Source organism: Drosophila obscura, unplaced genomic scaffold (assembly GCF_018151105.1).
Source record: "Drosophila obscura isolate BZ-5 IFL unplaced genomic scaffold, ASM1815110v1 contig_186, whole genome shotgun sequence".
Lineage (NCBI taxonomy): Eukaryota > Metazoa > Arthropoda > Insecta > Diptera > Drosophilidae > Drosophila > Drosophila obscura.
In genome coordinates, this window is record NW_024542774.1 from 7,420,014 (window position 1) to 7,443,451 (window position 23,438).

At 45.1% G+C, this 23,438-nt stretch overlaps 3 protein-coding genes and 1 long non-coding RNA gene across 6 annotated transcripts; 3 read left to right on the top strand and 1 right to left on the bottom strand.

The window, feature by feature from the left end:
- The first annotated feature begins 111 nt into the window (after window positions 1–111).
- Window positions 112–2,239, top strand: LOC111079372. 2 transcript variants are annotated; one of them, XM_041593302.1, is made up of 4 exons: window positions 112–269; window positions 335–1,723; window positions 1,792–1,910; window positions 1,989–2,239. In XM_041593302.1, the coding sequence occupies exons 1-2, from the start codon at window positions 192–194 to the stop codon at window positions 1,160–1,162; spliced, it is 906 nt and encodes a 301-aa protein (XP_041449236.1). In that variant the 5' UTR covers window positions 112–191; the 3' UTR covers window positions 1,163–1,723; window positions 1,792–1,910; window positions 1,989–2,239. The 2 variants fall into 2 exon arrangements, with proteins under 2 accessions (XP_041449236.1, XP_041449235.1); XM_041593301.1 differs by having other exon boundaries at window positions 114–269; window positions 332–1,723.
- A 120-nt stretch (window positions 2,240–2,359) lies between these two features.
- On the top strand, window positions 2,360–3,075 carry LOC111079371. Its single transcript, XM_022374537.2, has 3 exons — window positions 2,360–2,553; window positions 2,608–2,725; window positions 2,812–3,075. The coding sequence occupies exons 1-3, from the start codon at window positions 2,466–2,468 to the stop codon at window positions 2,978–2,980; spliced, it is 375 nt and encodes a 124-aa protein (XP_022230229.1). The 5' UTR covers window positions 2,360–2,465; the 3' UTR covers window positions 2,981–3,075.
- Window positions 3,070–4,356, bottom strand: LOC111079375. The gene is made up of 3 exons (XR_005967765.1): window positions 4,086–4,356; window positions 3,322–4,024; window positions 3,070–3,260 (listed from the first exon to the last, which is right to left on the bottom strand). It is a non-coding gene; the product is annotated as an uncharacterized LOC111079375 (long non-coding RNA).
- A 521-nt stretch (window positions 4,357–4,877) lies between these two features.
- On the top strand, window positions 4,878–5,532 carry LOC121404157. 2 transcript variants are annotated; one of them, XR_005967764.1, is made up of 3 exons: window positions 4,878–5,025; window positions 5,092–5,210; window positions 5,281–5,532. XR_005967764.1 is itself a non-coding variant. In XM_041593303.1 (3 exons), the coding sequence occupies exons 1-3, from the start codon at window positions 4,938–4,940 to the stop codon at window positions 5,384–5,386; spliced, it is 309 nt and encodes a 102-aa protein (XP_041449237.1). In that variant the 5' UTR covers window positions 4,880–4,937; the 3' UTR covers window positions 5,387–5,532. The 2 variants fall into 2 exon arrangements, 1 of the variants encoding a protein (XP_041449237.1); XM_041593303.1 differs by having other exon boundaries at window positions 4,880–5,025; window positions 5,092–5,206.
- The last annotated feature ends 17,906 nt before the right edge of the window (window positions 5,533–23,438 follow it).

Below are 23,438 nucleotides of genomic sequence, written 5' to 3' on the forward strand. Positions count from 1 at the left end.
GCCATTAAAGCAAATCATTTAACATTCCATCAGAAAACCACCAGCGGCTGTACTACTGAGACTTCCCCATGTAAACATAGTCCCAGCCGAAAGGGAATCCCCAACTAGGCGACTTTTAGTAACTACTCAACTGCTTATATAGAATATTAATTATTACATGGAATCGAATTCTGAGCATTCCTGATCAATTCATGCGAGCGCGAGACTTGCTTATTTTCGTTTATCTGCCGCTGCTGCTCTCAAGTACAGCCGGCTATCGATTGGCCAAGGTAAGGGTGTCCATTGCCCACCTTCTAAAGCTCCTCCAAAACCTCTAAACCTCCTCCATCAGCAGAGACATCGAGCACTACACAAGCGAATGGCCAGGCCACATCATTTGCTCGAGGACTTTGCCCCCATTAGCTTCGCGGCGGGAGGAGATGCGCGTCTCGCTGGTGAGGAAAGCTCCTCTGGCAGTGAACCTGCTGGCATTGCCAAGCAGTGCGATACGGGGGCGGGGTGCAATGTCAAAGAGATCTTCAAGCCCGGCGATCCCAAGGAAAAGTCCTCCGCCATAGCCATTCAGGCGGCGCAGGACGCAAAGGCGGCCAACGAGGCGCAGGGGGCAGCAGGATTGGCCGCGGCCCAGCACATCAAGCTGGAGTTGGCCGAGAAGGCGTTCCAATCGGCCAAGGCAGCGGAGGCGGCTCTAATGGGAAAGCAGATGATGGTCGATCAGCTGGAGCAGGAGGTGAACGAGGCCGGCGCCGTGATCGAGCAGGAGAACACCGCACTGCAGGGCTCGGAGATGAATATGAAGGCGGCCATGGATGCGTCCCGTTTGGCCACCCAGCAGTACCAGGCTTTCAGCGAGTTGCACAAAACCTTCGAGCAGAACCTGCAGAACATCCAGGCTGTGGCCATAGGAGTCCAGCAGGAGATGGCTTCCAAGACGCAGCTGCTGGAGGCAGCTCAAAACCGGATTACACTGCTCCGGAAGCAGCTGCAGGTCGCCCACGAAGACTACGAGAAGACCAAACAGGCTGCTTATAAGGCTGCCTGTGCCGCCGTTGAGGCCAGGCAGAAGGCATCCAATACCGGCGATTCGACTGTACGCAAAAGTCGTCAACACCACCCCTTGGGAAGCAATAATGGAGTCGAGGAGGAAGCGAACGCTTGGTAGCCACAGCCACCCAAACCCCAAACCCCAAACCCTAAACCTCAATCGTACACACATATATTTTATAGATGATCTTTCGCACTTTCCTGCGACAATATTAAATGAAAAACCCCCTTAAAAACTTAGCACTCGGAGCTCGGAGGGGAATGTGTTTTGGGGTGGCAGCTTTTCCTTCAAATTCTTTGGAAATCAATCACGAACACTAGCCTAACCATCACGAACAGCACATGGATAATTTCCCTTGAAGAAAACGCATATTCGAGTATGGAGAATTTCCGCGAAATGTTCAGGTTTAGCATGTGGCATGTGGCCAGGGGTACCAAATCGATTTGTGGTGTGGGGAATCTCAGTTATATCAGTTTTAGGAATTACTATAAAGGGCCCCATCAATCGGGGTGCCAGCCATCATATGCTTTTTACTCGTTGCATCAGCAGTTGCAGAATCGAAATTTAAATTAAAAATGAATTATACACGCACCCTAATTCGAATTCTAATTGGGCTCATGCTCACCATGTCCCCGGTCGATGCTCTGGTGCACTATGTCAAATTAGAACCTGGCGCAGGTAATTCACTAATTTGCATCCTCCATATTCTGCTCAATCAACGGGGTAATTTTTTGGAAATATTTCAGAAGAAGGCTGCAACAATGAGGGAACTGATATAAAAATAGACCAAACGATGAAGGACCCAAAGACGTGCGGCGTTTTTGTATGTCAAAACAATAAAGGCGACGCCCTCATCCAATAGCAAGTATTCCCCCCCCTCCCATATTCCATTAAAGAATCCATGATTATCCTCTAATATACACTCGTACATATATGTACATAGCTGTCAAATTCCAGCCACTTTCGCATCATGTGATGGAGGCGGCGTTAAGACTGATGCGGATTGGCCCGATTGTTGTTGGCTTTGCGTTACGGAGGTGAACTGTGCCAAAAATGAGCAAGCTACGACGGAGGCGCCACTTTAGCGCTAGCTATTGATTCAATTTGTATTTCGATTATTTATTTGCCCATTTAAAATCATTAATTTAATCATGGCCGAATAAATCAAACTGAGACTTGCAACGGGTCTCATCTTAGCCCGCCCCGCCCAAAAACAGAATGTACTATGCTCGAATATACTACGTACATTCCGTATGAGGGAGCTGCTGGGCGTACGTCCAGGTGTGTATCAAATGGCAGTCGCGAAATCGAGTTGAATGGTTGGGGGCCTATAAAAGGGCCCTCCCGCAAAGGGACAAGCAATCAAACGATTTCCACTGGTTGTGTCGGTTGTTCCACAGATCCATAGGTTGTTCCGACAATGAAATACATTCTTCTGCTTATCCTGATTGGCCTCATGGCCCTGGCTAGTGCTCTGGTGCACAAAGTTAATTTGGGAAAGAGTGCAGGTAACTCACGCCTCTACATCGCTATTGAGAAACGTAATATTCGAATTATTTCAGATGGCAAGGGCTGCAAGACACCAAAGGGTGACATCTTGCCGGGTAATTCGGTGCAAGACGACAAAGTTTGCGGCATCTTTTCTTGCAGTAACGATTCTGGGAACGGCATCATCCACTAGCAAGTATCCAGCCATGTGGCCAGTCTCCACTAATCGACGACCCTTTGTAATGTAATATTCCGATTCCGATTCCTTTCCAATGTAGCTGCCAAATCCCAGCAACATTCGCAGAGTGCGCTGGTATTGGCGTGTCGACAACGATCGACTATCCCGACTGCTGTTGGATATGCCACAAGGATGACTGCAGCAAGGTGGCGGGAACAGGAGATACAAAAGCACCAGCACGGGCGCCCACACAGAAGCCCCCACTTTAAGGCTCTTCAACGATAATTGGTCCAAGGCAGCCCACGGCAACGAACTCTCTTCACTTAGACTTCCACAAAAGTTCTGATAAAAATCTCTTGCAAATTATTACGATGGTTTATTTAAGCAACAAATTTGTATACGATTACAGATTATTATACATACATATGTATGTACGATTATAACTAACATTTAACGTACTGAACGCATTGCCAACAGCAATCGGGAAAAACGTGATTGGTGTTGACGCCAGTTTCGTTGCACTCCTGGAACGGGATGGAGGCTTGGCAACTGCATGGACAGGATCCGTTTTAATTATTCAAGAAATCGTAGATCCGATTGTGTCACTTACTAATTTAAGGCGGTTGTTCCGTCCTCATTCCAGCATATATAGTTGCCACACATAGCTGTGTGATGGACAACTTGCTGAAAATCAATTGCACGGCCGTCTGGTAAAGTGCATCCACCATCATTGTTTGGATACTTATTCCAGGCTACCAACGAAAGCGTGCAGGACACGGCCACCATCAGAATGAAAATGCACCTCAGTATAGCCATGACCAAAGACAAAGCCAGTCGTCAGTCAGTTAGATCCAGTGTCTAACTCAATGAACAGAACTGTAGCTGGCACTTCCTTTTATAGCCAATATTTCCCATATTTCTAATATTTGCAATTCCCGGGAAAAACCTGATGCAAACTTTATACAATAAAAATGTATGTATATACATATCTTGCAGATCGATGTCTCCAACTATTCTTAACTATTACATTTGGAATAGGAAACTTTAGAAGCAGGTGACTTTAGGTGATTTCCATTTGCACTTGCAACGGGTGTCAAATTGTTGTTTTGGTAATTTCTTGGATTAGATTGGTTCACTTGGTTCAACAAAAGTTCTGATACAAATCTTTTGCAAAGTAGTGTTTCTGAAGGTTTATTGTACGTTTAAATCAACAATCAACGTACTGGGAACATTGATAACAGCAATCGGGATAAGGCCCATACGTCCATACGCCCGTTTCGTTGCACTCCTGGAACGGGACAGGGATTTGGCAGCTGCATGGAGAGTATCCATTTTGATTAATCGAGAAATGTTAGATCAAAGTGTGTCACTTACTATGAAATCACGGCAGTTCCGTCCGGCTTCCAACAAAAATAGTTGGCACACATGTCGTCGTGACTGACATGGGTACCTACTTCAATTACTTTGCCGTCTGGCAAAGTGCAGTTGCCAGGTGGATCGGATGGATATTTTACCCAGACAAGCAACGAAAGCGTGCAGGGCACAACCACCATCAGAATGCTAATGCACTTCAGGATAGCCATGATTAAAAAGAGAAGCCAGACAGTTAGCTCCAGTCTCTAAACTCACTAAACTTGATTGTGGCTGGTACTTTCTTTTATAGGAAATATTTAGTTTATCACAAGAAGCCGGCCACCCACCTGCGATTCCCAGGAAAACGTTTTACGTTATACGGCTCTGCCATATAAAAGTCTCTCCAATTCAAAGTCTCCAAAGCCCCCACTAAACGAAAGAAAAAGTTATACAATAAATCCTCATATTTCTGATCGAAAATTTGCTAGATCTTCAAATACTAGTAAGAATTTATTTTTCTACATTAGAGCTCCTCGACGATACTTTTCCTGATCGCATCCCTGAGATATGAACTTTAATAAACTAAAAACGATAGGCATAGGAAACTTTAGAAGCAGGTGGCTTAGGTGATTTCCAGTTGCACTTGCACTTGCGACGTGTGTCAAATTGCTGTTCGGATCATATTCTCCCTTAAGAAAAATCCATGTAAAAGTATTAAAAATTTCTGCGAAATGTTATGGCAGAACAGGAAACAATCACAGCGAATCGGGGACTGGAGCATCGTAGTATAAAGTGCTATAAAGGGCACATGCCACCAGGCGACCAACAATCAATAGCTTTCCACTTGTTTGCAACGACAGTTCCAGTGAGAAAATGAAGGTTACCTTAATTGTAATGGGGCTCATGCTCATCCCATTGGCAAATTCTCTGGTGCACTGGAAAAAACTGGAGCCAGGCGCAAGTAACTCGCTCCCCTTATTCCATATTCTCTTTGTTCAAGGAGGTGTCCATCTTTCCACTATTCCAGGCGGTGGCTGCAAGGGCACAAAGGGCGACTTGAAAGTGGGCGAATTTGAGCAAGACCCTCTTGTGTGCGGCGCTCTGCATTGTACGGACAATGCAGGCAACGCATTCATTCACTAGCAAGTATCATCCGAATTCGTATGCGAACTCTGTTTTGAATACGCTACTCATTTCTGAAATGTACCCTACATAGTTGTCAAATACCAATTACGGTCGCACTGTGCTCTGGAAGAGGCGTTATAACGGATATCGAGTTTCCCGACTGTTGTTGGATATGCACTACTTATAAGAACTGCTGATGAACGGACGCATGTACAAGATGGGAAGGACCACATGAGCTGCGGGCGCTTTGCAAAGGTTTCCCCAGCCCAAAGATGTGTCCATTGGGAGGGAAAAAAATAAATGAAAAAGGAGAAACACACAATAAATGAATAGTTATAAACCAGATATGGGTGTCGTGTCGGGCAGGGGTAGGGGGGCACCTACGAATAAGAGGACTGCGGACTGAGCTTGAGTTCGCGCAAAAGAGATTCGGATGACGTATGCACATTGAACGGGAAAGGAAAGACAAGTAAAACAACAAAAAGCAAAAGCAGAAAGTCCAGAAAGCTGTTTGGGGTACACAATTTGTAAGCTGCGGCTGCTGATTATGATACCCTACCTGGAATGCGATACACATATGTATGTATGTACATATGTTTTGCACTCTCACATGATCCTGCTAATGAGCGAAGGGTTTTCAATTGAAAAAACAAAAGATTTCCAGGAGAATCAAGACATTTAAGGCACGCGCAGAGTAGAAAATAAACACGATTGCGAGTAGGGGTGATGAGGCATTTTAGAACCCTTAAGAAATATAATATTCAGATGGGCTATATATGTATGTATGTATTTACAAACAATATAAAAGCTACGCCATTAATACACCTTGCTCAGAACGAGGGCTTTCTTTGCTCTTATTAATTGGAACCATAAACATGGTTTCTGGTCCAGTCGTCAGACGGGTAGAAATTATTGCATTGCATTGCGAAGGAAACAATAAAGAGTAACCAGAAATGACAGAGATTCACTTTCGCCAGCCGAAATACCACGTAATTGTCCACATGACCTATTACGTTTTTCCAGGAGTGCGTAGCGACGGGGAAAACGAGCAACCTTAACGTACCGTCGTCGTCTCAACCATGCGGTGCAACATGTTCGCTCAGAGGGAGATAGATAGCTAGCAAACGAAACGGAACAACAGGCATGAAAGCAAACAGCGTGCCAAAGCGAGATGGCTAGAATGTGCACACCCGGCAACAGCAACAAAAACACATCAAACGGTAAGCTAATAGAAATGCGACAAAAAATATAGCCAGAAGCGGCGCCGGAGAGAGAGAGAAAGAGAGCGATAACGAATAGAACAGCTGTCTGAGAGCCAACATGTCTGACGTCGTTCGCGCTTTAATAATACTCATACCAAACGCAATCACATTTAAACCGCTAGAGAGGGGTGTACAAAAAATTACAACCGTTCAATGACAAGACAAATTTTGATCGCGCGCTCTGACGGACGTGTCTGTTCCTCCTCGTCCGCAGTCACCACTCACAAAAAAATAAACTTCGAGGAAATCCAAAGAAGGGCCAAACAGACAAGTGCGCGTCCGGATTCTCGGTCAGTTGCAATTTTCCGCGTGCTGCCCCAAGTGTCCAGTGTAATCCCGAAGAAGCTCTCCAGAAACCAAGAAGAAACGGAACGCTCACACCAACACCTAACGAATTCAAATTTCTCTGCATCCGTGTGCGTGTGCGAGTGAAGAATTTAACACCTCGGTCAGGCCCACGCGTGCTTCACACATTTCCAGCATCGGACGGCAACACGTGGACGTGGGGACAAGGCTCATGACTCAGAGATTTGCATTAACAGCACCAGCTATTAGTCAAATTTTCCAAAATTGAAACACACTAAAATGTCTGAAAAAAACCACAAGACATTCCCCCCAATGTGTTAATGAAAGCAATCGCCGACGGAAATAAAGCTTCGTGTCACGATTTTATAATCGCCGAAAAATCAGCAGGAGCAGGGCATAGGGAAGGGAAGGCGGCAGCGGGTTGGTTTCAAGAATGTTTCCAGCTGAAATATACGCCAAAGAGGTGTGAGTGAGAGGCATAATAATTGAGCATTTCTCTTCATTATTTCCAAGCCCGAGCCGAAGAAGCAGAGAAAACCGTTACGACGGCGACAAAAATAGTAGTAAACGTAACGGTAGGCGGCAGACTGCGCTGCCTCAAACATGTTGCATGCTACCAGTCTGCGCGATCGGATCGGAGGCATAATAACTCTGTTCTTCATTTTTTCCAAGCCCCAACCGAAGACACAGAGACAACCGTTACGTGGCGACAAAGACACGTAAACGTAACTGACAGCAGGCAGCGCTGCCTCAAACATGTTGCATGCAACCAGTTCGCGCGATCGGACCGAAGATCGTAGCCATGCCGAGCCATGCCGGCGCTCGGAGCTTTCAATTTTTCGATTCGTTCGGTTAATTCGTTTTTGGCGCCCGATCCCGCCGGTGGGGTTCTGGTGGAGCTTCAGTGCTCTTGCACATCGTGGACGGCCTGTACCTACACATGTACATATTTGTGTGTTTGCCGCGCGGGCGTTATTGTGCATATTTCCGGTGGCCGAAAAAAAGAGAATAACAGCTATTCAATAAACTGTGTCACAGCAAAGCTGTCATTTCCAACAAATCGCAAGCACAAACACCCCCATCTCCCCCTGTGCTGTGTGTTCGGGTGCGTGTATGTGTGTGTGTGTGTATAGGTGCTCCACTCGTAAAAGTAATAATAATTGCATTTATCGGGTGTCCGACTGGCGCCAGCTTCAATTTAATTATAAATAACATCAACTAAATAGCGCCATCGCTTCCACACTCTTTCGAGTTCAGTTCCAGTCTCCAATACCAGATGTACAAAACACATGCACGTATGAACATGTGTGTGTATACATAGTTCTGTACACTTTCCATCGTATTTGCTTGAAAGAGTCCAAGTAGGCGTCTCGCCCTCCTCATCGCGCTCAGCCTCCCCAGCCGCCTCGTCTCGTCTCTCAGGGAGCATCAGCATCACGCGCGCCGGTACAAAGTTAAAGTTTACACACACGCGAGAAAATGCACAACCTTCGTAGTACTTAACTGAGTGGGTTTGTCAACCCACTTTTGAGCCAAGGGAAAAATCAATACATTTCAAGGCCCTTGCTTTGGCGCAGACCCCAGCCCCAGACGGAGCCGAAGATAATCCCAACCGAAAAACTTAAACCGATTATAAGTAACGCTCGAAGAGAATAAAAAAACTTCTTATCGGGGAAACGAGCGGCGGTTCCAAGGTTTTCGAAAACTGGGAACTTTGAGCCGTCGCACTCGATAATAATTAACAAGAATTCCCGGCAATAAATATGTACATAAAAAAGCGAGAAAATAATGAAAAATAACAAAAACGGAAAACACGAAAACAGTGCTGTGACGAAAACACGTTTTGCTATTCGCAAGGACATCTGTTCACATCTTACCGGGCAGCATTAGATCCTTTAGATACCTCTAATACTGTCAGGTAAAGATGTCGTCCGTGTCCTTATCCATCATAAATCCCAAGAAGAGCAAACAAGGCGTACAAAACTAGTTTTTTTCAATTGTGCGTGTAGAAAACCGAAAAAGAGATCACAGCGGAAGGAAGGACGGAGAGCACGACAGACCAGAGCGAGAGCGAGCTGCTGGATGTCGATGTGGATAAATGAACAGGCGGCGGCAGAGAAATGGTCATAAATTCTTTTTTTTGCAGCATCAGCAACGACAAGATGCTACGCTACGCGACGCGTTTTGGGATGACATCAGTAAGAGACAGAAAGAGAGGAGAGAGAGAGATCTGTACTCGGCCCCTCTTTTGGTCGACGGTCGACCGGCGCCGCCCATGGGAAAGAGGGGGGAGGGCAGAGGATGGTGTGTGTTTGTGTGCAGGTAAACCTTATAGAAAGAAGACAGCGTGGACGGAGGAACGGGCGGCAGAAGAGGAACCAATAAAAAATATATTTTATGGTTCCGCTTCTTTTTTCGTCTTGCGTTTCGTTTCTTAATTTCTTCTTTTCAGCATTTTAGTGACAAAAATTCACTTTTTATGATGCTATCCTCCTCCTGCCTTACCCTTCCCCCCTCCACCATGATTTACGATTATAGCTAACTATCCGTAGCATCAGGTTGGGTTTCGTTTTTTTTCCTGTCCATGTTAAGTGTTCATAATCCGAAATTATAGAAATGTGAAACCAGATATGAACGGACATAATCTTCCAAAATGGAAAAAAATTAAATGCCTACAAATTGCAGAAACGTGATCGAATCGAAGAGCAAAGTTCGTTTTACATTTACCTTTCATTGGTTTATGGCCGTCATAATTGTGCGGAACTTTAAGTCGTACCTGTTCAGATCACCTTGCAGATTGGATTATATATCCTATGTATACCAAATATTTAACAGATAGTATGTATAAAGCAGCTGCTGCCTCGTTTGGCCAGTACTTGGTATATTCCCCTTTTGTACTCGTATTCTTTTGCTTGCAATTCGCTGCATTTAATTCACGCCTTTGCTGATAAGGTGGAAGAGCATTGGATGCTGATCTCGCCCCGAGAGACATGCACTCTTTTCTCTCTCTCTCTCTCTCTTCACACTCTCACACAACATCCATAGTACACATGGTACTGTGTGTGTGTATGACAAACACAACCGAAGCTATTGTCAAGAGTGACCAGAGCAACGTGTCTATGGTGGTCTCAGTGAGGGGGTGGGGGGCAGTGAGAAAGCCCATGCATAGAAGGCAAACATTTATAGGGGGAGATATATGACCCAAAAACACACTCGTAATGCACACCAAGGAATAGGGATCGTAAAAGCGTTTACAGGCTTTTAAATTTTACTGTTTCTTGGCACAGTGGTACTCATTTTTATGTAGTTGGTGTTGCTTGGGTGCTTTACTTGGCGACGACGGCGGGAGCCTCTCTGTAAAGAGGGGGTTAATCTAATCAGGGAAACAAAAAATGCGTTAGCTGCGGTCGTCTGGTGGAAACGATCCCCAATGGCGGAACCGAACGAAACGAAACGACCAACGTAACCAGAACGAATATAACACCTGTTAATGAACTTAGGAGCGACTCTAATGAAATACACGTATTGCTCCCGGTTGAAATATGTATTCTCCACCCCACCCCTTTTGGAGTCTTCCAATTAAAAATTGTATAAATCAATTAAATCAGTGGGAGGCTTCTTGCCGAACGCCGTAGATTAATTCTCATTCTGATAATGCATTCGATTCATTGCTGGGAGCTGCGATATGTTAGATCCCCTTATTTGCAGCATATTTGTATGTAGAATCTAGAAGAATTTACTCCGACCTTGTGCAAGGTGATTGGTGGTGGCTGGCTTTGATTTTTCGCACATATTTTCTTACATACAGACAACATCTACTCATAATAAATCTGACTGGCCAAGCCCTAAACTACTCTTGCTATTTCATAATTCTTTTGAGAATATTCTAAGCGATCTAATGGTCGAATCAGCGGCAGAAAAAAGGTGCCAAGTCAGCGGCAATTTCACAAGGCAACAATCATCGGCCAATCTAAAAAATTAAATCAGGCAATACTCGATAGGGCAGGGCAAAGCACAGCACACCACAGCACTTCAAGTCCTCAGGCCGAGTGCTAATCGAAATTGTGACCAGAACACTTGCGGTATCCACACACATGGCCGGCCACATGATAATGTCACCATTTACACACCATTCAAACCACATCCCAAAAAGCACTCTCCCGCTTGAAAACCAATAACGATCGATTCAAAGTCAAACAAAAGCCAAACAATTCCAGCCGGCAAACGCCCATTGACAGTCGATTGAATGGATGGCTCGAGGGGCAAGCGTAAGCGTTGAAATGAATTTCATATCGTTGCATATCTCACATCTGACATCTGATTTGGATTTGGGGTTTGGGGTTGGCTGGAGTTGCTACCGCAGCGAGAATGTGGCTCCAAACACACAGAAGAACACTTGAAAAGTCTGTCAGTCTGGGCTGTGAACCCCATGTCTATTGACCAATGGTAATCATCTTAGAGATCCAAAAATATAGTAATAGCTGATATCAGTTTTTCCGATCGGTTCGAGGCAATTTCTCTGTTTTGGAGAAGTGGAAGAAATGTCCAAAGCGTCGTCAGCGTTGAGAATTGTAGTGTTCGAGTACATATTCTACGAATATATGTGTGTACATATATGTATGTATGTATGCAGAGGAGCAGCAGTATCTAATCGGGGGCTGAGGCTAGAGTATCTAATCATGGACGCCGGACCACAAGTACGTGTGCTGGTGTGTGTGTTCTGTGTCTAAGACCACGCTAGTGGGGTAACCTACACTAACTATGTATATCTCGACGATTAGATCCAGCAATTCCCGCTAAAAATGAAAGATTTTGTGAAATAAGAGTAGATTCAATGGCTGGAATACGGAAATAAACTAACTAACTTCGATAACTGATACACTTATAACTGTCTCATGCCACAAAAGCTGCCGTCTGTCGCCCCCCAAACACAAAAAAAATCACCACTACCGTATCTCTCCGCCAAGCAACAGAGAAAGATACGAGTACACAGGGGCGCTGGCGCTGCCACTGAAATGAGCTCCAATCAAAATATTGAGCATGATTTATAAATGACGGACGGGGTGTAATATAATATGCCTTGACATGATAATAGAGCGAAACCAAAAGGAAAACGAACGAAAAGAAAAGAAATGAAAAACATGATGATGATGAACTGCAGCAGGGGAAGGGAAGGGGGCAATGAATGGGCGTAAATCAATTAAAGGCTAACAAAGCAATCAAGCTCTAGATTCATATATGAAACGGGAACGGGGAACGGAGCACGGAGAACTGGGGCTTGTACCGCGTCATGCTCTGTCACTCCTTGAATGGATTGTGTCACAGTAAACTTAAATTGCCCCAAAATGCATTCGATTGGCCCAGCCGGACTTTAACACTTCATCAACAACAACGCGTTGGTTGTGTGCCCCCCCCTAATGAACCAAACTTGTAAGTTGATTCCAAGAAGATCGGTGCGAACATTTGGGACTCCACTCGACTCCACTCCGACTCCACTCCAGTCCACTCTTTCGTTTGGCTCTTTTTCTCTCGTTGTGCATTAATTAGTTATACACTAATTTCCAATTCCAATTCCGATTTCAGGCATGCAAATGTTAATTGACCACTTAAGTTAAAACTTCATAATGATCGTTAATAATAGCGAGCGATCTCTGAAAAAAAAAAAACAAGAGGGATAGAAGGAGCAACGCAACGCAGCGCAGAGCAGGCAACTGTAAGCAAAAGAACAGGTTCAAAACCTTAACTAGCCAAGTCGAAAACTCGTAAAAGATATGCAGCAAACACAGACACAACCATACACACACACACACCGGCCCCGACATTCATACGACTATAAGTAGTCACCTTTCAGAGTCTGTGGTGCTGTGCTGATGATGCGAGTATGTGGGAAAAGCTGAGAGCATAGATGGAGGCCGGCCCATCTGAGCTTCGCTTCAGGCTCTTAACTGTCCGTTAATGATCTTTTCTGCTAGCTCATTTCACCCAGCATCTACTTACTTGCGAGTGTGTATAGTATATATATATACACTGTATACCCACAAGATGAGAATATTGTACGAAACTGAGACAAATTTTCACGAGTAATTATTCCGGATAGCGGTTAGAGCTGTGATTGGAACAATTTTATTTTGAAATTTCAAAGAACCGATGGTTAACATATGGTTTAGATTCCACTTTAATGCACCGAAGTACCACTTTAATCTGTAATTTATGATTGTAAAAGGAGCTTAAATCGCTTTTATAGGAAATTCAATTAACTGTAGTGCGGTTTAATTTAGAGCAGTAACTATAAAATAACTATTATCTTAAATTGATCAAACACTGGTGCAGGTACACAGGTACACAGGTACAGGTACAGGTAAAGTTAAGTGGTGCAGAGAGTGAAGGGGAAACTGTATGGGAAAGAAATGCATGCTCATGGCTCATAATCAAGGGCCATGAAAGCTGTTTCCTGCCCAAGATGATTGCATTGATTGCTTGCCCCCTAAAACAGGAATGAGAATTGGACCAAACGTGGAAGGAAGGAGACTCGATTGTGACTCGTGCCACTGGCAGAGCCAGTCAGAGCACCCCAAAAGAATGCACATGGAGTTTCCCGGCCTAGCGAAACTAACACTGCTCTCTCACTCTCTTGGCCACAGGTAATTGAACGTTCTTACCCCAGCCACCCCACACCGACCACCGCTCCATGGGCACATTGAGTGGAGCTACAGCTACTGTGTGCAACCGGTGGCTCCGTGACACGCCTGCTCTTTAGCGCTGGCCCTGGGAGGGGCCTAGGACTGGGCATGCGGTGGAATTACTGCATCGCGTCGCGTCGCATTGCATTGCATCGCTCCGCTGATTCAGCATCGTCGCTGGGGTGCATCAAATTAGCATTGTTCCCAGAGTCAGTGAGCTTTTTGGCCCCTGCCTGCCTGCCTGCCTGCCTGTGCACTCCGAGACTGTACCTGCAATGCAAGAATAACCTTTAATTGGATTGAAGAATTTGAAATAAATATAAAATGTTTGTCATTCCACAAAATACATGCTCGCATTCTGTTTTCTTTTATGCCCGCTACGCGCCAGCATAGATAATCCCGCGGGGGCGGGGGGGAAAAAACACCCGACTAAATTACCCAATTACTTTGTACATATTGACATACTGCCAGTCGCACTTGTACCCCAGTGTTGGACTATAGACTGTGAAATGTCATTATCATAAAAGCATATTTCGTCGAGCTACGCGTACGAGCTGGCAACCATTAATAACTTGGCCTGCAATTTGCATTCGTTATCCGAAACGCATGGACGGACGGACGCCAGCCCGCCCGTACATACCGACTCTATAGTTATGTATTGGGGCCAACTAAAGCGCCACCTGGCGGGGCCACGCGTGTGTGGCTAATCGGCCCCGTCCGTTCGGGTTTTGGTAATTAAAAAACGTTAACGTTTTCAGCCTGGTTATTCTATTTAAGCTCTCTTTTTTTTTTGTTTTGTTTTGCTTTTTCGTTAAGTTGAACTAATGGAATAATTAGCGTAAATGTTGCTGAACAAATTTCTGGTGTGGTGCGACGACTATTGGTCGCCACCACATGGACGGCGGAGTCTAAGGAATTTTTGGACATTTACTAGAGGAGATGGATGCTATGCTCCTGCTCCCATGTTTCCTTTCCCATCATCCTCAATGCTCCACACTGTTGGCGGATGCTCAGTGAACAATTAGCCAAGACAAGAATCAACATGCGGAGGCTGTTCAAGCCGTCATGAATATGCATGAACAGCTGATTTATAAGTGAACTGTACGCCCCATCCCAGCTGGATATACCCGTACATATGGCTGGCAGTACAGACGCCTAACAGCCATCAACTATAACTATATGTACATATAAACTTAACACGTAAAAAATAATATAAATTTGCATAGAAATTGCAATGAACCTTAGCTCGAAAGTGGAAGAACAGCAAAGCAACAGGTTAATGGCAGCACTGGCCAACAAACAAGCTAAGTTTGTCTAAAGGGGAAAACCAGAAAGGATGGCACTTCTACACACACATGCCAATCCGAACCAATATTGCTGGGAATGGAACTACATATGACATGGATAATATATCAGAGTCTCTAAGGATTTACATTACATATAGGGCATAGGGCATAAAGCATCCCATTTAAAATATTTTTATAATTATTTAAATAATTTTTGGTACAACTTTCCGTTCCATTACCGCTTCAATTTTGATGCTGAACAGTGTAATGGCTACACTTAGCGTTGCTGTACTCGTACACATATTATTAGCATGACTGTGGTGGCAGACTTTTGAACCCGCGCAGCTGACTCTGTTGCACACAAGTGCAAATTAAATGGTGTTTGGTGTGGTTTGGTGGGGTGGGGTAGGGTGGGGGGTAGGTAAAAATTTGTTCATTTACTTGGCCAGCAGCTACTGTTTGGTTTTGTTGGCCAGTGTACTCGAGTCGGCTTGCGTTTGGCCATCAGATGCGAATGTTTTTTTTCTTTTTTATTATTTTTTATTTTCCGCTTGTTATTTATAGCGCAGAATTGTGCGGCAAGAGGGAAGAGAGTGTCAGGCAGGCCACAGAGAGCAACAGAGTTATTAATGCTTGGAATTTTCATAATCGAAACGGGTTTCCGTTTCCAACCGTCCAACTGAAGAGTCGGCAGAGGCAGAGGCAGTCAGGCAGTCAGGCAAGGAAGCACGCGCGTCTTGCCCATGCAGAGACGGAGACCAGACCAAAACCTCTCTCTCTCTATCGCTCTCTGGGCAAAATCCAAGCCTGGGTTAAGCTAAAGAGAGAGAGAGAGAGCGAGGGGAAGCAGGCAGAGTTATGGCAATGGCAAGACAAGCACACGCCTTGCGCGAACAGGTGAAGCGTTTAACTGTACGTGGCTGGTGCAGAGGTTGGTGGAGGAGAGTTTCCAACCAATTGGCCTGAGTGTTCCATGGCGTGGCTGGACTTTGTATGCTGTGAGACCTGCACCTGGGGTACACTCGTATGGAGAAAACGAAAGAAAAAACACTTATGATCCGATCACTAATTTGTTGAACTTGCGACTTGCAGTTCTGCGATTGCTTTTCAGGATAGTTTAATCGCAGGGAGGCAGGAATGGGAAGCAACGAAAGCCGATAGGCAAATCGATTATTATCGTTATATATTGTTTAAAAGCGAAAGATCGTCGCACTCCACTCTGCTGGCTGGCGTTGGCTGCTTATGCAAATTATTAACAATCGTGTTCCTTCTTCCTTGGCGGCGCGTTGCGTCGCCTCGCGTCGCCTTTCACTCACGCAACATGCATGCAATGCTGCAACAGGTCGGACCAAAAAAGCTCATTGCCCATGGCAATGTGATTGCCTCGCTGAGCTGCAGGTAGCCAGCCAGGCAGCCCCATCGCCATTGCCATTGCCATTGCCAGTGCCAACCTGCTCGCCGCTGCACGATGGCCAAAGCTGTAATTTGCTTAAAAGCAGCGAACAAATAAAGGGTTTCAATGGCTCGGCTCGACCGTCGGACAGCCAGAGATAATGGCTTGAAGAGCGGCAGCAGGGGAGCAGTGGAGTAGTGGAGGATGAGGATCAGTGACAAGTGCACGTTGTCCGCTTATGACGTTGGATGACAGCTGCCGTATTTTTTGACTGGCCCACGGACAGTCCATGTCATCCTCTGCCCATCCGCAACATCATCTAGGCCTCCACATCCTGGCCATAGTTGTTTTTTAATTAAGTGCGTGTAGGTTTCAGCTTTGGCTTTTCGTCCATCGTCTGCCGGTCTGCCGGCCTGCCTGGCTGCACTTGACTCAGCAGCGATGCTGCGTTCCCAGGAATTCTGAAAACTGATTAGAAGTTGCCTCAGAAATCGAAAATCAATTGGTGGAAGAGGCGAGCAGGGGAGGCCTTCTGGGACGCCGCGGACCCACAGCAGTGCATCCAAAACTTTGGTCGGAAATCCATTTAAAATGCATGCACAGCAGAGAGAGCGAGAGAGAGCTTGAGAGGCAATCAATTGCAGTATCGGGAGAGACGCAAGAGAGAGAGAGAGGCTGCTGATAAATGCCCAAAGGCTGCCAAGCGCAACGTCGATAAAATAAATGAAGAAACCAAACGGCGCTAGCTAGCAGTGGGAGCGAGTGCGAGAGAGAGAGGGGGAGGGAGCGTAAGAGAGCATGGAGAAGCTTATCGAAAGAACGCGGGGGTATGAGAAAGGAAACGAAAAACGGCGCTAGCAGAAAGAGAGAAGCTTATCGGCGGGGAGAATGCGCAAAGAATTTATTCATAAGCATAAAAAAAAACGCCAATGCGGCATTGGCTCTTGGAACAGGTTCAACTTTGGATTCGGGTTCGGGACGACGACTCTGGCAGAGAAGAGGCTTAAGTATTTATTATTAAAAGAGTCCGAATGCAATTGCGGCTCGCCCAAGTGGTTTACGCCGCCACAGCCCCATTGCCAGACGATGGGCCACTACACTACTCTGCACGATAATCATGGGGTGTGAAAAATTTATGAACGCCGTCTTCTCGGTGCGCACGCGCACAACACCGCGCAGCACAGGAACCGCACTGGTGCACTGCCGCGCACCGTCCACCGTCCGCCGACCACCGACCCTGACAGCATAATGAATATACAAATAAATGTTTATAAGTATGCTTAATCCCCAAGCGGCAGGCAGGCCGGAAGGGAACTCCACCACGCCACGCCACGCAGCAACAAGTGGATCGGATATTTGTGAACTGAACTTTCGATTTGTGGCTCCATCCGCTGCATCGATGGATGGGATGGATGGATGGATGGATGGATCGGCTTGAGTCATCAAACTGCTTAAGTGCTGTCAGACGTCTGGTGGCTAGCCGCATGCTCAGAGCATCTCAGATTTATGGCCTGTTAAAACGTCTGCCGCAAAGTGCCAGGCAATTGGTTAAGAGCTACAAGCCCAAGATACAACACGTCCGATAACAAAAGGGAACACACACACGGACACATGGACACAATGGAGGTGGACGGTGGAGCGCGCCACATGCCCAAAAAAGGATGCACAAGGAGCAGTCGGAATCGCAGTCCCAAGCCCTTGGACTTGGCCTGGGACTGCGATTCGGACTTCATAAATAAAAGATGGCAAAAACCAGACACGAGAAAGGGTAAAACAATGGACCACAATCGCACCGCAGCACCACAGCAGCGCAGCAGCGTCCTTTGCATTGAAAACCCTTTAAGCCTGGGACTCTGCATCCGAGGCAGAGCTCAAGCTCAAGCTCAAATATGCAGACGTGACTTATTTAGGACAAATTGTGTGATTTACGTTTCGCAATAAAAACAATAATGGCAACAGGATAAGTGGGGAAGGAAGCGAAAGATGGAGTGGGAACGGAGTCTGAAGAGGAAGTTTAAAGAATTAATCGCATTGTGAGCACTCAATGAACTATTTGAAAGAGGAAAGAACTAAGGAATAATTCGAATAATAGGTAGAATAATAAAAGAAAGAAATGCTGATGGAATGACGTGCTCCATACTTCTATGGGAAGTCTTTTAAGTCTAAGTAAAGCTGACTTTTATTTATACAAAAATAGCAGCAAAGATCTCATCTTAATCACCATAACTTTATCTTTTTTTGTTGGCTTAATAGAAACCAGAAACATTTAGCTGTTTTTTTTTAGCATATTCCTAGTACTCTTCCTTTTGTGTCAACAGCTTCTCACGCTGAATCCTCAGTGAAGTCCTCACACATGGCGATTGTCGATAAGAAGGGAAGGAAAATGCTATAGGCAAAGAAATTGGACACCTTCGACACGTCGACTAGGACAACTGTCTACTCAGAAGATTATGCTTGAGAGGGGAGAGGACAGGCTTGACTTGCATGAATCTGGGAATGGTGAAGCGGAGAAGGGGAACTGAACGGAACGGAACGGACCCCGATAAGGTCAATGGTCCGCAACGGACCGAACCTGGCGATACCATGGAATCACCATCTTGGCTTGGGGTTTATGGTTTCTTATTTACGAGTCAGTGGGTCCCATGGCTATTTTGAATATCTAATTTTGGGACACTGACTCCTCGGTAGTACAACGGTACCCAAAAAATCGAAGCATAACATAAAAAAAACTCCCCGACTCCGCGACTCTGCGATATTTTGTTGCTGGAGGCATAATTAAAATTTATGGCCAATGCGCTTCGAGCCAATTCATTAGTTGCCTTCTAGACGCGGACTAATTAAAAATGTTCATAAATTTTCAACCCCAGCCACCTGTGGATCAGGGTCTATGGTGTATGTGTGTGTGTGTGTATGGGTATGTGACTAATTCCCCAAGCTATGAAGTGTCTTGAGAAGGGTCAAAGTTGACTAAAGTCAAGCAAACTATTGGGAATTTCAATTAAAGTTAAAAATAAAAATGGTCTCAGTAGGATTCTTCTCAGCTGTATTATAGATCCTGTTTATCTTCTTTTACAGCTCTTTTTCACTGTTTGCTATTGGATTTTAATGAGGAATATACTCGTGTGTACGAGTATGTACAAATTATGATGGGATTGCCAAGCGGACACAGACAAGCCTGACAACTGCCACAGTGCCGCAGACCCTGCCACAGACCGTCATTAGCATGCAGGCCAGCGACCACAGAGCAGGAAAGGAGGAAGGGAGGGGAGCGACCACTGCGATCGGTTGACAGTTGTCAAATCCACTTACGCTCTTCATGGTAAACACATTTTGACGAGCCTGCTGAAGGATTTATTCAAGTGCAGACAGACTAACAGACTAATAAGTGCGGCCCCTCGCCACAGACATATGTATGTACATATGTACATGCAAGTATGTATATACAAATGGAGCTGCTGCTGCTACCTGTTTCTACCTGGAATCCCCCCATTCAAATTTTGTATTTGAATTCTTAACGGACAAAGCGGCGAGTCAAGTGGCTTGTCCCCCTCCCCCCATTCTATATATATATATATACAACCTTCAGAGGGGATTGATAGAGGGAAGGGATCCGCCTGGCTGGGCTAGAGTGAATGATAAAAGAGAAACCAGGCATTGCCAGACTTTATTGAAGAGTAAAAGGCATTGCCAGAAGAACAAAGCGGTAACGAGATCAAGCCTCAAGTCTCTTCAGACGATCTCTCTCAATCAAACAGTTCCTGCTCCAGGGTCGAAGGTGTTTGGCACATACTCGACAAATAAAGAAATACACCTGAGTGTCGTCCATGAACGGGTTTAGTCGAAAGCCAAACGGAACGGAACGGAACAGAATCGAATCAAATCGTGTAGAGTCGAATCGAGTCGAGTGCCAACTGTTTCAATAACGAGCTGAACAAATGTGTGTTGGCTCCTTCGTTTGTTCTTTTCCAGCTGTTTTCTGGTGGAGCTGTGGAGCAGTGGGGTCTCTGGGGATAATAGAAGGTAACTCCACTCAGGGTCTAGCGTAATATTTGCTCAGCATACACGTGTATTGACAGAACAGAACAGAAAAGTCAAAATGGAATACTTGAAGGTACCATAACCATACCGTACCCCGAAAAAGAACTCGTGACTTAACAAGGCCAGAAGTAGTGCGAGTAGATGGTGGATGGGGATGGTGGCATCGTGGTGAGAGAGGAAAGAGAGGAGAGACAGAGACAGGCATGATGCTGATGATCATGATCAAGATGGATGGAAATGGCAGAGCATTGTGCGAGAATTTCCACACCACAAGTGGAAATCCATCAGCCCTGATGATCCTCCATCCTCTTTGACTTGATCTCCTTCTGTTTGGCAGTTGACAATTGATGGCCAGCACATTTATCTTTCACTTGTTGCCGTTTTTCCGCTTTTGTCTTGCACCTTATTCAGCCATCTCTCTCTGACTCTCTTTCTCTTCTCTCTCTCTCTCTCTCTTTATTGTTTGACTCTCTCTTTCGTGTCTCTGACTCCGCGGGGCCTTTTGAAGTGAGCCCCCGTTTTGACAAATGTGTGTCATTGCTGGGCCATCAAAAGACACGATCGTTTCAGTTTGTTTTACTTAGTTTTGTATTTTTGTTGTTGTTGAGTTTTTTTCGAATTTGATTTTGTTTGGCAAGGTGTATTTTTTCGGCTATTAATGCTGCTTGATGGCTACAGAGAGACACAAAAAACGTTAAGACCAAATCAGGTGACTGGCAATCTGAAGATGATCATTATTATCATCCTCATTGATCGTCAGCGTGATCCACAGCCAGCCATTCGAAGCGAAGCTGAAACAACTTTCAATGAATAGGATGGGAATTCAGAACTCACTGGCAGTTCATTCAATCGATCACTCTTTATGCGTGGTCTGCGATGGAACTGATTGAATAGCGACGTGATCTTTTCATTTTTAGCGGATCACTTGGGACTATTCTGGCTGATCCAATTCATCCGCTCTTAACTCATTCCATAGATCTTTTTGAGACTAATTTCTGAAGGGATCATCAAAATAGAACACTCTTAGTGATTGGTATTACACTGAAAATGATACCAATGAGACTGTTTAGGACCTGGCATGACATTTGTGGAACAACTCTCTAGTCCCTGGGGGTATCTGGGGGATGCCAGAAAATGAAAATGAAAATGAGAGCAGAATGCGACAGCCAACAAGCACTAAATGTACCGCCACACATATGCACGTATGCATATGTATGTGTGAATGTTTAACAACTTTCATTGTGGCGACAGCGAGGAATATCTAAAAAAAAATGCCATCACATTTTGAAATAGTTTTCCAAAAAACAACCCAACAAGCACACATACACACTGAACCCTGACGGCGACAAAGATATTTTCAGTTTACTCTGCTTTATGGCAGGGTGGCATGAAATCGGCCAAAAGAACAGAACTTGGAGAACTTACCCTACCCTACCCTATTGGCTACGCTATCCGAAGAATGTTAATTTAAAGTCAAAGCTAAGATCCTCAGTAGATATTAAAGTGGTTGTTACAGTGTATTCCATCTTCGGCGTTCCCCCGTTTAACTGGCAAAAGTAAGAAGAGAATTTCTCAACATTCGCTTTTGCATCATTTCAGAAGCCATCAACGGCGACACGGCGGCAGAAAAGCTCGCCACAATTTTCATTTCAGTTGGGGAGAGATGCTGCCTGGCCACGGCCACCCCTCCCATCTCTGCGGAGTAGCTGCGTAGGTGTACGGGGATGTCCGTCCTCTGTCCGCCTTTCCGACCGTCCGTCCGTCCGACCGTATGTGCGGGGCACTGTCAACTGTTGTTGAAAGATTTTCGTGTCGTTGTTTCCATGCCGCCTGCCATCAGACGACAGACATGAATTTTCCCCGCAATGAAATAGAAAAAAAAAAGACAGAATACATTTCGAAAACTTTTCTCATTCCTTCAACATTTTTTCAAGATATTTCCTCGTGGTTTTTTGTCGCTTGCTCTGGCGAGCAGTTCATACAAAACGTAAAAAGATTTAGCAATAGCAATGAATTTAGTTAATTTATGGCATTATTAATAACATCTATAGGAGAAAAGCGAACAAAAATTTCAAAAATGAGAACTCACTGAAATGTTCTGCACCATACAGGATGCTAGAACACTTTCGCAATAGCCGAGAAAACTAATAAAAGACCATTCCCATATCTGATCTAGATCTGGAGTGGGGCAAATACTGATCTCTAATATCAGTTACATTTTCAAAAGAAATTTCTACACGTTTAAGATTCTTGAAGAAGGTTATTCAATTGATTCCCTTCAATATAATAGATCCCGAAAGGCACCGAAAATGTAGCTTGTAGCTCTTTGGAACAATCGTGGATTTTCACTGGGTCAGCATAGATTATGCAGAGATTATTGAATGATGATAGCTGGGGCCAAAGCCATAAATACTTTCGGATTGAGTTCCGATGCTTGTGAATGGCACGAGCTGAACATCATCAACCTGCATAAAATGCAAATAAGCCTCACAATGGAGACGCCAGACAGCGCTCCGGCCCAAGAACAATTTACGACCCAATCAATGGAGCTTCAAAAGCTGTTTCTTTGGTTTTCATTTTGGCATTTTGGGCGTTTGTCTTTGAGTTTTGTTTTTGGGTTTTGTTTGGGTCCGACTAACAGCGCGGGCTGCGGTTAGTATTGCTCGAGTGGTTTCTGGTTTTCGAGACTTCCAATCGCCCCAGCGATATTTACATTAATTTGTGAACAAAGTATGGCATATTATGCAAATATTTGACAGATTCGAGTCCGTCAGTTTCCCCTAGCAACCAAACGAGAAATATTCAGAGTGCAGCCATCCAGTGCTCGACGGGGCCATACTCAGTAATAGATCCAAGCTAATCCGAAAGATAGGAGCAAATCAGCCAAAAAATAAATGCCTATCTTCAAGGATTTGTCGTGTATACCCGTTGTACCCTACCCACCGTCAAGCGGGGAATGGTAAGCTCAGATTGAGACACAAAACTGACCCGAAACTGTCCGAGTGAAGCGTGAGGTTTGTGGAGTGGCGTGGCGTGGCGTGGCGCTGGCCGATAACCTGGATGACTCTCCAGCTAGATCAGGCACTTAATTAATGTTATTTAGCATTGACTTGAAATTTAATAGTGCCCAGTTCTCAGTCAAAGTCGACATCGTCAAAACAGCTCCATCGCTTTGTGCTGGGCGCATTCCTTGGCGGCAACTTTGAACCCCACTGAGATTAAGCATTTTTCTGCTGATTCCAAACTATTGAAAGTGTAGATCAGATCGTCCCCATTGTATGTGT